This window comes from Myotis myotis, unplaced genomic scaffold (assembly GCF_014108235.1).
Source record: "Myotis myotis isolate mMyoMyo1 unplaced genomic scaffold, mMyoMyo1.p scaffold_m19_p_1, whole genome shotgun sequence".
Taxonomy (NCBI): Eukaryota; Metazoa; Chordata; class Mammalia; order Chiroptera; family Vespertilionidae; genus Myotis; species Myotis myotis.
Window position 1 is genome coordinate 82,344,875 of NW_023416313.1, and position 14,412 is coordinate 82,359,286.

General features: G+C 37.4%; 1 protein-coding gene across 26 annotated transcripts in view; it reads right to left on the minus strand.

Moving 5' to 3' along the window:
* The window catches only part of ZMYND11 (zinc finger MYND-type containing 11), a 138,715-nt gene that overhangs the window by 23,771 nt on the left and 100,532 nt on the right, over positions 1–14,412 (minus strand). For 18 of the 26 annotated variants that reach the window (XM_036342926.1, XM_036342890.1, XM_036342816.1 and 15 more), the window contains 4 exons: positions 4,467–4,544; positions 3,944–4,036; positions 1,502–1,589; positions 901–956 (listed from right to left, as the gene is read on the minus strand). In XM_036342926.1, coding sequence (XP_036198819.1) covers positions 901–956; positions 1,502–1,589; positions 3,944–4,036; positions 4,467–4,544 — 315 coding nt within the window. The remainder of the gene's footprint in view (positions 1–900; positions 957–1,501; positions 1,590–3,943; positions 4,037–4,466; positions 4,545–14,412) is intronic. The other 8 variants (XM_036343001.1, XM_036342901.1, XM_036343040.1 and 5 more) reach the window with 3 other exon arrangements.

Below are 14,412 nucleotides of genomic sequence, written 5' to 3' on the forward strand. Positions count from 1 at the left end.
GAGAAAACAAATTCCTTACAAGGCCTGGCATGTCTGACCTCTGCGTTCCAGCCTCACTGGTGCCTTTGGCGCTTTTGTAGTTGGATTAATGCAATTTCCTCAGTAAGGTCTTCCTCATCTACCCACATAAAATATCCACTACCAATAATAGCAGTCCTTACTTTGCCTCATTCTCCATTTTAGTCTTTGTTTTCTTTCATAACATTTTTTTCCAATTTATAAACATATTTTGACTGTTTCTTATTTAAGTATCCCTCTCTTCAGAATACAGCTCCATTAGCAGGAAGCCAGTTCCTTGATCACCATTTCATTCCTCCTAACACATGCCCAGCACACAATAGACACTCAGTAAACATATATTTAATGGATTTTAAAAAGTCAAATTTGAAATGAATTTAAGAAACAAAACTTTTATATAATTGAGACACTTTTGCAAAGACAATATGATTATAGGTGTTTCAAATAAGAAAGACCATATATACAAAAAAACCTTCCCAAAATAGTATTTCATTTACTATATAAATATGAACTGTGTTGTTTGGTTGTTGTTTTTTTGCCTGTGTAGTATCCTTTATCCAAAGAAGGTAACATTTGTTGAGTGTCTCTGCCCCATACAAAACATGTACATGCATTAGGTAACCAATAACTTAAGGGTGATTAAAAAAGAGCAAACAAAATTTCTTTGTAGAAGTTACTTAGTAACTAAATCTCCTAGGATGTCTGAGAATAGTTTGACAGAATTTTTTGCCTCTATTTGCATTATTTCCCATGTATATAAAAAATGGAAATAAACTGATATTTAATGGAAATTACAAAATTAAAATATGTAAGATGAGTGGGATTGTGAAACAAATTAATTCAAAATATAGTAAGAGTTTAATTACTAGGTATAGGCAGTACCTCATGACAGGTATCTTTATACAGCATTCTTGCAATGTCAGCTTGCTCACTGTCTGCTGTAATTAAAGACAGATATCCATTACCAATAATCTAAAATACAGACTACCAAAATTAATACATTCATTTAAATTTTCTTTCATTTTGACAAAAGTAGATATATACCATTTAAAATAAAATGTGTATTGTTTTTAAAAGTTCAGGCAGTGAAATAAAATTCTACAAGCAGCTTTAATTTCACATCTAACATAGCACTAATTCTCTAGGTAAAGAGTGGCCTCTTTCTTTACCTTTAAGTGATAGAATATTAATGGGGAAACAACCAGAATTAATCACAGTGCTTATAAAAAGCCTTTCAACTAAGTTCATAAATAAAACTATAAAAAGTAATACTTTTAGCATTTAGTGTACTAGTGTTTTGCTTTTGGACAGTTCATTCTATAAGCTATAACTACATTTCCAAATATTTTTAAGATGAAACCATAACATTATTACAGATCATTAAAATAATAATTTTAATGTAATATTTTATAAAAGTTATTTCTCAACATGGAATGTAAATGGTATGAAAAAAATGCAAAAGAAAAAGCAAAAAATATTCAACCTCCATAGAAAATCACTGTATTGTGGAGAAGTAGCTGAGCATCAGCTTTGAACTCTTCATAACTTCGGTATTTCCCTTCATTCACTTTCTGCAGTGATTAAAAAACAAAATGGCAAGAGTTACTAGTAAAAATATTTGTCTGCAATATGATAACATGGTTAGAGTATGGGATGCAACAGATTTTTCCAAATAACATCATGGCTACTCCTGTGTCCCACAGTGTTGACACACCATATGTAAGAGAAACCCACAACTCCAGTGCAGTTAGAATGTGACAGTATGGTGAAGTGTGGCAGATCTGCTGTCCTATAGCCACTGCTGTCTTTTCTACTGATTTACTGGAGTGAACTTGGCAGCTTGAACATCTTCTTGTGTAGCAATGATAAAAGCTCACTGTAAATAGTTAAAAGCTTTGGCCAATGTTGCTGATGAGAACTTAACTACTTATTATAACACAGGAGAACAAAGATTGGAGAAAAAGAACTGTTAGCCTCTGTGACAGTTTAACATGACTAAAGAAGACACATTTGTAATTCTGAATTGGGAAAGGTTAGGTGGGAAATCTGAGGGGTTTCTGGGATAAGACAAAATTTTTAGAAGGGGGTATGACAAATTAACTCAACAACAAGAAGGCATTTTCTTATCCTCGTGATATTTTTAGGAAATAGGTTTGAAAATTGCTTGGCTGTCAAATACTAAAATATTAAGGCCTCTAAAGAATAATTAAGATCTTCCCTGACAGGTGTGACTCAGTTGGCTGGGTGTAGTCGTGCACTGAAAGGTTGCAGTGTTCGATTCTAGCTCAGGGCACATGACCAGGTTCTGGGCTTGATCCCCAGGAAGGGGTGTGCAGGAGGCAGCTGATCAATGTTTCATTCTCTCTCCCTCTCTCTCTAAATACCAATTTAAAAAAAGGCTAAGAACCAATCTTTTTCTTGAAATCCTCCAAAACCCAATTCAGTGGCCCTTTTTCGGAAGGCTTCCCCCAGATTCCCTAGCTGAAGGTAGTTGCCTCCTGTCATGTGCCTCAGGATTTACTGTATTGGGCTCTGGGATGCTTATACCCTCTGTGATTTGTGAGGTATGCACCGTGCCTTGCATTTTGATCTGGACTGTAGTTAAGCTCCTACAACCATAAAAATCATGTCTTTCTCTACTTTTCTTACAGTGCTTTTGCTCATGAATAGCACTTGCCAAGCAGAGAACCAAGACAGCATCCACCCATCTAGTGTTCTCTATGGAGCCAAGAGGATCAAACTGGGGATCTGGGTCGGTGCCATATAGGAAGGGAAAGCTGCAAGAGCACGGGCAGGGGCAGGAAGGGCAACTGGGTTCAACATTCTTTCACAGGCCTCAGAGTTTAGGAAAAGAGGCTATACCTGAGGCTATGAAATCTGCCAGTAGTAGGTAAAATTTAAATTGTTTTTATTCTAGGATTTGCCAGAATTTTAAGGGGACAACTGTCATTTACCCTTTCCTTCCATAGAAATAATACACCTTTAGTCTTTCTCAGCTGCTAAGGCCAGTGGTTCTCAACCTGTGGGTCGTGACCTCTTTGAGGGGGTCAAACGACCCCTTCACAGGGGTCGCCTAAGACCACTGGAAAACACATATATAATTACATATTGTTTTTGTGATTAATCACTATGCTTCAATTATGTTCAATTTATAACAATGAAATTGGGGTCACCACAACATGAGGAACTGTATTAAAGGGTCGCGGCATTAGGAAGGTTGAGAACCACTGTGCTAAGGGATTAGGAAATTTATAAGATAATTTCAAATAATTCCTACGGTCTTCCTATAAGCTATTATGGCCAACCATAGGATTTTAAAATTTCAAAATGACACATAAATTACAAAATTAGTAATTCAGCAACCCTAACTTAAAACATGTCTAAGTGTTCTAAGGGATTTTATTGCAATTAGTAATTAAATATTAACAAACCCAACATTCCTCAGCTAGCATTGATAACATTAAGAACTTTAAGAATAATTATTTGGTTCAAGTTCATTTCATTGTTTCCCAAGACTCTAGATTAGTTCTATGCTCTAATTTTTCCTTAAGAGAAACCCCCAAGTACTACTGCTAAAACTAGGGACCTGTGTCCAGATGTGAATTCTCTACATCTGAAATATTAAATTGACCAGAGTCCCATCCATTTGCTTTCACAAACAAGTATCAAGACTTTACATGTCGCTTAAAACCAGCCCTATTAAAAGGCCTGGTTGTACCAGAGTGACCACACGAAATTTAAAACAATAGGCATGTATGTGTGGTGGCCATGCTTAGCTGGTTCTAGTAAGACACTGGGCAGGCACATCCTCCTCAAGCAGGAATGGCACCCAAGCATGATCCTGGGTGCCATTCCTGGCTGTGATCTCTCATTCACCTGGGAGCCATGAGGTAAGTGGGAAGCAGTACGGAAGGCCTGGCTTTACCTCTTGTATGGTGGGGACGTCAACCGCTGAATGCACCAGCCTCCGGTACATCGGGTGTTTGCTGTCCTTTCCCTTTTTATTAAGGTCTATAGCCTGGAAGGTCATTAAATACACCAGTTTAAATGTGGCTAGAGAGAGACAGGTAAAACATCAATTTCTAAAGAAGTACTTTAGAACTTAACAGAGAAATGTACATGCACTATATAGTTTAACATGGCATTCCTTAAGGTTTTGACAAAACAGTTATTGTGGAGCATTCCATTTCATTTTAAACACTATCAATGAAAATGTTCTGATAAACAAATTTTCTAAATGTAAATGTTTCTAATCTAATGCAGCTAAAGAAATGCCTGTTCTAAAACAAAGACAAAACAAAAAAATCTAAAAGCCTATTATAGAACAATTTACTATACAAAAGAATTATGACAAAGCTGCTCTATACATATTTACTTGTCAGTCATTAACTTTTAAAGAGTGAACCAGAGTGAAATCTAATTGGGAAGACTCCAGGGGCAGGACTCACCCTCTCCTTCATGCGGGAGACTATGAACCTCAGGTATGTGCTCATCTCTTGTTTGTTTGTATTTTTCTTCTTGATGCTCTGTTAAAAACAGGAAAGGCCAGATATAAAATCTGATCATTTATATGTCTATATTCACGTAAAAGACTTCTATATATAAAAGATTATAGTCTGCTAAGATTTCATTTATAAAATGCACTATTTCCAAAATATTTGATTTTGAGATTTGCATAGCATGTACTGTAATACTCAGAAAATATTATGTTGTACTTGAAATAATACCTTAGAAAATTATGCATTTGTTTCTTGATATTTTGGAACTTAAACCAATTTTCAGATTAAAAAGAAATGACAACAATAATGATATAATAATGACATAATATAGAATCACTTATTTTGATATATATTCATAATGAATGGCTAAAGTCCTTTAGGGTGCATTTTAAATTAGCAATCGTGCATGGTGACTTTCAAAATAACTTTATTAAAAATCTCTGTCACTTACGAAATATGTGCAGTAGTGCAGTGGCAACACCTACATATCTGTCTTAAAGTGCTATTGATCTAGTCAGTATAAATCCAATTTCTGTCAGGCTGGCCTAAAAGCTAATTAGGTTCTTCAATTTATCTCTCAGAAAATCTAACTTCACATGAAGAAGGAAAAATCCAGGATTCTATTTCTCTTATGTCCTTTGTAGACAGCAAAGAAATGAAGACAAACATTCTCATTTCTTTAGTCAAGGTTAAGAAATCACAGCAGACACTGGGTCATAAGCAGATGGCACAGCAAAGGACCGAGTAGGTCTGGGCCACCTACTAACAGATGCTTTAACTTTCTCAGGCCACTAGATTATAACTCCCAAAGAAACGTAAATGCAGGAAATCATCTTAATATGCTTAATACAGTTACATTTCTCATGTAACTGAGAAGTCTTAGCCAGAGCTTAAGCAAATTGATTATACACACAATATTAAAATACTATCCTATATAATAAAAGGGTAATATGCAAATCAACCAAACGGCGGAACAAATGGACGCTATGATGTGCACTGACCACCAAGGGGCAGATGCTCAATGCAGGAACTGCCACCTGGTGGTCAGTGTGCTCCCACAGGGGGAGCGCTGCTCAGCCACAAGTCGGGCTCGTGCTCACAACTGGCAAGCGTAGCAGCGGTAGTGGGAGCCTCTCCCGCCTCTGCGGCAGCACTAAGGATATCTGACTGCTAAAGGGCACAGGCCAGGCTAAAGGACACCTCTCCCCCCCCAACCCTGGTACACGAATGTCGTGCACTGGGCCTCTAGTCCTAATATATAAAAAGCTAGGAGTTGTCACAACTGAAACAACCAGACTGCTGAATGAACAGCAGGCTGCGTGGGGCAACCAGGCTGGCCGGGGGGGGGGGGGGGGGGGGTGAGGCAGCTGTTAGGGGCGACCAGGCCAGCAGGGGTGGGGGCAGTTGGGGCGACCAGGCTGGCAGGGGGGGCAGTTGGGGGCAACCACACTGGCAGGCAGAGACGGTTAGGGGTGATCAGGCTAGTTTAAAAGGCAATGACCTTTCTTGGACCCCATGTTTATAATTTCGGGGGGAGAAGGGCTTTGATGTAGCTTGTGAAGTCTCATTTTTAACAAGATCCCCAGTGATTCTCACGCACACAAACATGTGAGAACTATTAATTGGCCCCTTCCATAAGCCAGACACAACAGAGAACTAAGCTCAGTTCCTGCATTCTGCAAATCTCACAGTAGTGTAGAGGGAGCTCTCAGTGGGTCTGATGCACAATCAGCTATTAGCATTTTGGACAAATGTTTTTGCAGCATGGACATCCTCCCACAAACTGCTTTTTATACTAAACAATTTGTTAAACTTGATATAGGGAAGAGAAAAAGTAAGAAGTCCAAGAAAGCTGTTTTTTTCTTACCTCTTGGAAAACCTACATTCCCTTAAAAAGAAAGAGTAAAAACAATGATTCCAGCTGCATGCTCTATCATGCCAAATATTTTGGGTACAGTATGAAACAGTTGATCCCAAATATCAATCTGATCATTAAATCATAAATTTGTATAAATTCAGATGTAATAACAATGTATATCAGGTTAGAAGCCTTGTAATACCTGTGGGACTATGGTTCTTTTGATAGGTAACATATTCTTTAGGGGAAATATGCAGCCACCACTTTTATGTAGTGCTGAAAGTAATGTTCCCTAAATATTGTCTACAGTCACCTGAGCAGTGATGATGGGGATGAGTTTCTCACTACATCTACCACAACATAGTCCTGTGTCGTGGGTTGCTAGGTAGTTCACGTGTACACAGAAATATGTTTTTCTCCTTCCTGTGCTCCAAACACCAATCTATGAAAACTTCACTGTTAGTAGGCTAACCTCTTTTCTTTTTGGAACCTTAGAAAACAAAGCAACTCAACATTTCCTTATGGGCAAAACTGATGCAGTGATAGAATCAGAACATCACTATAGCCAAAACATCCTAACTATATTGGTCTTTCTTTGTAACAAAAACAATGAAAACACTTTGAATCGATACAGAAAACCCTATTCTACTTTGCTTAAGTTTAGGTAACTTGTGCACTAAACTGTTCTTGTTTAAATAAAGGTCCATTTTCAATTCCTACTTCTTTCCCACAGAGAATTTACACAAAATGTGGGTGGGGTCATATCCCACAATGCTTTGGTTTCATCTGTTTAAACATTCTTAAGTGAACTGCTAAATTAGCGCAACCATGTGCAGCAACTATTTCTTTCCTGTTGGGAAGACTGCAAATGCAGTGTTCAGACTGAGGGCCTTAATTTCACAAATCTAAATGATAAATGTAAGATGATAATCTGGTTTTGCGTCATGTTTAAGTTTGTTTAGAGTCAAGTAGCTAGAGTATCTCTTTTCTACTATGTGCAATTAAAAGTGGCGATATGAGCTTAGAAAAAGGACTATTTCACATAAAATGTAAAAGGAAACACAAGGGGGACATGTGACTTCCATGGCTGAATAGATATTACCTATCCCATCCTTCACAGCTCCAATTCCTTCAAAATATTACTTCAGGAGGTCTTCTACCCCATTTAATAAAGTGCTACTCAGACATAGCTATCCCACTCAATGTTCACCAACTGTGGCTGTTGAATCACTGGGAAAAACACCAATATCCACTTATATAAAGTTGTGGAACAGGCACAACATATCTGTGATGGGAAGTAATGAGGCCCTAGCCAGTATGGCTCAGTGGATAGAGCATTGGCCCACAGACTGAAGGGTCCCAGCTTCAATTCTGGCCAAGGGCATGTACCTTGGTTGCTGGTTCCCAGCCCTGGTCAGGGTGTGTGCAGTAGGTGACCAATTGGTGTGTCTCTCTCACATCAAAGTTTCTCTCTCTCTCTCCTTTTTCCTTCCACTCTCTCTAAAAATCAATGGAAAAATATCCTCGACAGAGGATTAACAACAACAACAAAAAAGTAATGAGAACAATGGCTGAGGAAGAGGGTACAATGATCATGTTCTCTGCCTTGGTGGGACCTGGGTGTACAGGTGTGTGTGCATTTGTCTGTTCATCAAATGGTACATTCAAGACTTTTGCAAACCCCTGCAAAGTAAATTTTACCTCAAAAAAAAAAGCCCCACAATGTCAAGGTGCCACGGCTTAGGGAGGGGCCTGGGCACTCACTGTGCCAGTACTCCAGGTGTTTCTAACAAGTGACCCTGACTGAGAATCACTGCCTTGCATTATTAAAGAGGCTATGTATTTACACAAACAGGTGCAGTGGTTCCAATTGTAACCTTGGCTGCTACACTGAGAAGTGTTAAGTGGTAATCTTCAAAAGTCCTTTTAAAGTGATGCCAGACCTAGTAACTTTCTCCATCTACTTGCTAAGACAGACATAATGTTTCTCTCCTGTATTTGTTCACTTTGCAGATACTATACTAGAAACTTTAGTGATTTGGGTTGGATAGAATTCACCAAAAGGAGTGTCACATCCAAAATTTTATTTTGTTGAAAACCTCTCCTACTTGTTTATTTTGTACTGCTGCCCAATCCACTTTTCTGGTGACAAATATGGGATTCTATTGCAGATATAGGACAAGAACTGAAATGCATACAAGCCCTCTGTTGGTAAGTGAACAGCTGCCCTGGGGCACGGAGCTCTCTGCCCAGGATACTGAAAGGAGCCTGCTTCCCAGACCCGGGGCCCAGGGAGCTTCCTCAGCAAACTGAAGCAAACAAAAGAGAAGACCCTGAACAGATGCAAAACCTTTCCCAACAATGTGCAGGGATAAAACATTTGCTATATATATATATTTTTAAAAAGTTAAAAAAACAACAACCATTTGTTATAAGATGCTTTCACATTTGCTAAACTTGTGTGGGCTTTCTTTCTAAAGTTTCCAGTTACAATTTAGAGATTTAGTATTTCACACAAGAAATCAACAAAGCATTGCAGCTTCTGCCCCAGAGTGGCACTGTAAGACTTCTGGGTATTTCTTAGGTAATACATGTGAGCTGCCTTACGTGACATTCACAACAGTGTCTCAGGTAATGCCTGTTGGCCAAACCAAGCCACTCACAGTAGCTTGAGCAAAAGCTACTCTAACAGAAAGTAAAGGTTCGCTTCTAAGGTTAAATGCTATTCTGTCTGTAATATAACTAAGCAGGCAACTCTTCATAAGTTTGGAAAACATAAAAGTAATGCTGTGTAGTATCTGCAGATTGTTTCAGACCCAATCTTTTCTCAGGCTTTGAAGAACTGTACCTACTGTTACTTACAGACTTCAGGACTCATCAGTAAAGGCCTCTCTGTAACAGCATGCAGCTCAAACCTAGTAAAGCCCAATAAAGTTCTGGTAACTGTTCAAAACACCCAGCAGCATACAGGAGTGATTTGGGCATTATCTGCAAATTATCACGGAAAAAACTTCCATTTCATGGCCAAAGTTGTTGGAACCATTTTAAAGGGACAATAATCACATGGCTGAAGCTGTGTTATAAATGTGCATAAGACATCCACTAAAGTGAGATGCTCTTAAGTATATTACAGACAACTGAGGGGCTGCTTCCCTCTACTTAAAGGGAAAAAAATAACAGAAAATCTTGAGCATCTTCCTGAGTAAGGGATTCTCAGGCTAGTTACAAACAATTGCTGGGATATAGCAAATCCAAAGAGTCTAGCTAGATATCTCAGACAAATCATAAATAATGTGTCACGCTCAGTGACTTATGGTGTTTCCGGCTGGAAGAAGGTACAAGCAACTTTTGATCCACAACTGATCATTGATTACAGTGCCTAAGCATCACTAGTCAAAGGGACACTCAGGATTAAATGATCTAGAATTTTCAGTATTTTCTAGAGACCCTGCTTTAAACTGTAGAAACATATTTTAGCAGAGGATGAAGCTGTGGAAGTATTATTCCAGTACACCAAATATCCAAAAGAAAAAAAGTGTGAAATTAGAAATCAAGGTATCTTCTCATTTGTGCTGCTGGAGTTCAATTCAAATCCAAGTCCCCAAGTCTGTGACTAAAGAAAGACAAGCGCCTCACACTTTTGGGGGAATTCCCAATATCCAGAACGTCCTTTGGCAGCAGACTCAACAGGGTTGGCAAACTTTCTCTGTGGAGGGCCAGACAGAAAATATTTTAGGATTTGAGAACACACACAGTGTGTCTGTTTCAACTATTCAATTGCCATGGTGGAGAAGACGTCATCTTAAATAATGTTCTAACAAAACTTGTGGAAACTAAAATTGGAATTTATCATTTTCACATCACAAAATATTATCCCTCTTTTGATTTTTCTTCATTTAAAAATGTAAACCCCATTCTTAGCTAATGAGCAATACAAAAACAGGTGGAAGGCTTGATTTGACCCATGGGCTGTGGTTTGCCAGCCCTTGACTAGACTCTTAAGTTCTGGAAAGCAGGATCCATAATAATCTACCTAATTCAGTGTTCTGTAACCAAGGGCCTGTACACTCTCTAGCACATGGTAAGTGCTAGGTGAATTGAAGTGATGATAGTCATTAGTAACCAAATTTACTGCTTACTACAAAAATATTCCATGCCATTCAACTGACAAGACCCATCCAAAATGTGAAAGAGTTAATCACACACCCAAGCTGTGCTTGCATATTCTGGCCACTCTAAACCATTTTATTTATTTCTGATGTGTGAACCATTTCATTGCCAGTGGATCAAATATCACCTTTGGCCTCTAACAACTAAAGGCTCATTTAAATATTAATAAATTCACAAATCTGGAGCACTGGTTGAAAAGCAGATTCCTGATCCTCAGCCCAGAAGCTGTGTTCTAAACAAGTACACCAGGTGATTCTGGTACAGGTTGCCCTGTAAGTTGGTGGAGAAACACTGACCTGCATTTAAATTACCTACATTGTTTGAAGAATTAAGAAACTCCAAGCTCTCTAACTATCTGTAATCACAGAAAAGAATCACCATAAATTTTATCTGCACATAAATTGCCTAGGTTGTTACTGAAATTAGAGGCTCTAAAGTATTATCTACAACCGTTTGTAATGATTGAATACAAAGTATACATAACAAACCTCAATGTTTGAGATTTTAAGGGTAGAGCTGGTCTGATGGAAGTACCCCAAAAGCCTACCATTTCTCCTCTAATATCACTGAGGCCCCTCTTGCCCCATCAACGTCAATCATATTCTAGGACAGTTTTCTAAAAATATACCTACATTCAGTCTTTTTTACTCCCAGCACTAACATTAAAATTAACTCTCCAACATAAGACCTAAAGATATGAACATCACACCTACTGCCAGTTCTAATGGTGGAAAACTTGGCTTACTCACTTCTGCATGTGGGATGCACCAAACCACATGGAGTCCCTCTAGCTCTATCCCAAACCTCCCACAACCAATCCAGCAACCGCCATTTGCACTTGAGTTTCTGGTAATAGCTTTTTTAATTTATTTACGTTAAAGGATATAAATTTAAACCTCCCTTAACCTGTCAGAAATATGTCTTCTTACAGCTAAAAGTTGGAACTCTGAGGATAATGCAAACTACTAAGAGTGTCATGAAGTGGACACTTGGAGCATGCTAGCAAATGCAGCTCTACTAATAAGGTGTTTCCAGACTTGTTCGTCCAGATTTACAAACAGCACTGAATACTACTCCAGCTCTATATGTATTTATTAATTTTTACAAAGTCAACTCTTTGCTCTGACTGAATTAAGCTATGACTAGTTCAGATAATAAAATCAGCTTTCAGCTTTATAGCAGCCAGTCTAGGGCAGTGGTTCTCAACCTTCATAATGCCATGACCCTTTAATACAGGTTCCTCATGTTGTGGTGACCCCCAATTTCATTGTTACAAATTGAATATAATTAAAGCATAGTGATTAATCACAAAGACAATATGTAATTATACATGTGTTTTCCAATAGTCTTAGGTGACCCCTGTGAAAGGGTCGTTCGACCCCCAAAGGGGTCGCGACCCACCGGTTGAGAACTGCTGGTAGGGTGATTTACAAACTATTAAAGCATCTTTAATTGTACCGGCCACAAAACCAACTGATATTGTAAAAATATGTATTATTTCTACATCTACTATATTCACACAAAAATTGCTCCAGAGGTGTCATTATGCATGTCAGAAATGTTACCATTCATTATTAAATGGACTTTGGGGATAATTCTAAGCTCCTTTGTGGCATACTGCAGGGACCAGAGAATAGAAAAGGGACATTCAGGAAAACTTCATGGAACCAGGTTTTGTATCTACTTGTTCCTTCCCTTCTACACAATACTAACCTTTAAAGAAAGAACAAGATTTAAAAAGCAGAGACAGAATGGCATTCCTCAGTGGAGTAAGCCTTTCCATTCTTTTCTGAAAATAAGTTGCCTGTCTCTGTTTTAAGGTCAAGAAATGAGTATCATTTGTTCTATGCTCACAGAGGCTGACTATCAGCTAATGGGAATACTACCTGCCCACCTGTCCACACCTTACCCTGGCACCTCATGCATTTGCAGACAGTAAAAGGAAATTGCGCCCTTTGTACTATTTTCAGTTCATCAATACTGGAAACACTAAATAAGCTTTCTATCTAGATTAAGTTGAAACCATCTTGATATAGAGACTATTATTTCCATAATTCCTTAGAGTTAAAAATTCTATTAAGATTCTAAACAAGCCACCAAATACATGTATCACAAAGACCAAATACACTACCACCTAAAACATTTCACACTCATATCCAAGCCTTTCTGACCATAACACTGCTAAATTCATCAAAGGAAGGCAATGAAGAAGACATGGACATTTTTTTCTTGCTTGCTTGGGTCCAGGTAGTTTTGTAAAAAGACTAGAAAACAACACATAAGATTTTACAGTTTTATAACCCAGATCAACTTTTAAAACCCTCTGCATTTATCAATGTTCCCATTACTTTTTCCTCTAGTCAAGGTAGTGATAAATAGTAAAACTGCCTTATAAATTACTTGATTTAGACAAAGATCTTAAAATTATTTTTCTATTTTGCTAGTACAAAGATGATAATTCAGTTGGCTGTAGGAATTATAAAAATATTTATTGTTCATTCATTTTCAATACTATGATTGCCCACCAGTTAAAAAAAAATTCACATCCCCTCAAACATGGCTTCTACTTCTATTTTATTTAAAAACCAAATCTCCATTCCTGATTTGTTAATATGTATCTTGAAGGTAAAGGTACTTACTTTCAAGGTGAAAATATGAATAAATTTCCCACATTAACAAAGGAAGACTGACCAGAAAGTAAGAACAGTTACAGTTTCATAATAAATACATAATAAGGAATTCATGTTCAAAATATTTTCATTTAGCACTTTATCCTATTTCATTCTGAACATTAAATGGGCATTCTCCTGATTTTGGAATTTAAAAAGAACTGTATTGCCTACATACCCAAAAGAATGAAAAATGGATTCAGAAGTAAATTTCTATCACCAGTTTCAAGAAATAGCTTTCATCAATGACCTTTTCTTTAGCTATCTGAACAAAAGTCATGGTGCAAATGACACAAAATATAACTTTACCCAGAACTAAGTTAACATTAGCAAGTCAGTAACATTGATAAGTATCCACTTGATAAAACTCGAGGTGGCTTTCTAATGGTGATTTAGTCTTGGTTTGGTTTTAGTAGACCAGTTAAATTCCTTCATTTTCAGTTGCCTACTGAGTATACTATAAACTGTGTGAAAAAAATATAGTATCTGGGTCTTAACATCCAATTTAAAAGTTAACTTGAAATGCTTTCGATAGACTTCCTTCTGCATATATATCTTTAAGTTATTAAGTTTCCTGTAAAATATATCTTCATTTCAAATATTTTATTTTTTTCAAATATTTTCAAGAGAAACTGTAGTAGGAAATGCTTGAAATAGTTCCAATTAATGTGAAAGTAGCACTAAGGTGCACTCTTCCTAAAATCTCTGCAGATACTTGATCAGAGAATCAGGTGCTACAAGTTGGGAAACCTTTTGGTTTTGATGTAGGATCAATATATACATTTTTTAAATTATTGATAAAATTTTTCCACATAGATTCTTCTTAATTTCCTTATCTACATTTTCTTATTCCTTCATTTTATTAATGGGCTAGGCTGATCACCAATTTGTATATTAACACAATTTAAAAATTTGTGATTCTTAAACAACAAAATGCCACCTGAAATGTGTGTGGGGGGGTGGGGGAGGAATATGACTTACATTGACCTATTCATATAAAAGTCACAATAAGTATGTCATAAACGGGATGCAAAGTAAACCAAAGTTTGCTACAGGTTATAAAAAAACTGTAATACAAAAATTTTATGTTATAATACTATCTAATAAAGAGGGAATATGCTAATTGACCCTCACACCATCACAAAGATGGCGGCACCCACAGCCAATAAGGAGGGAATATACTGACTGCCACATACTC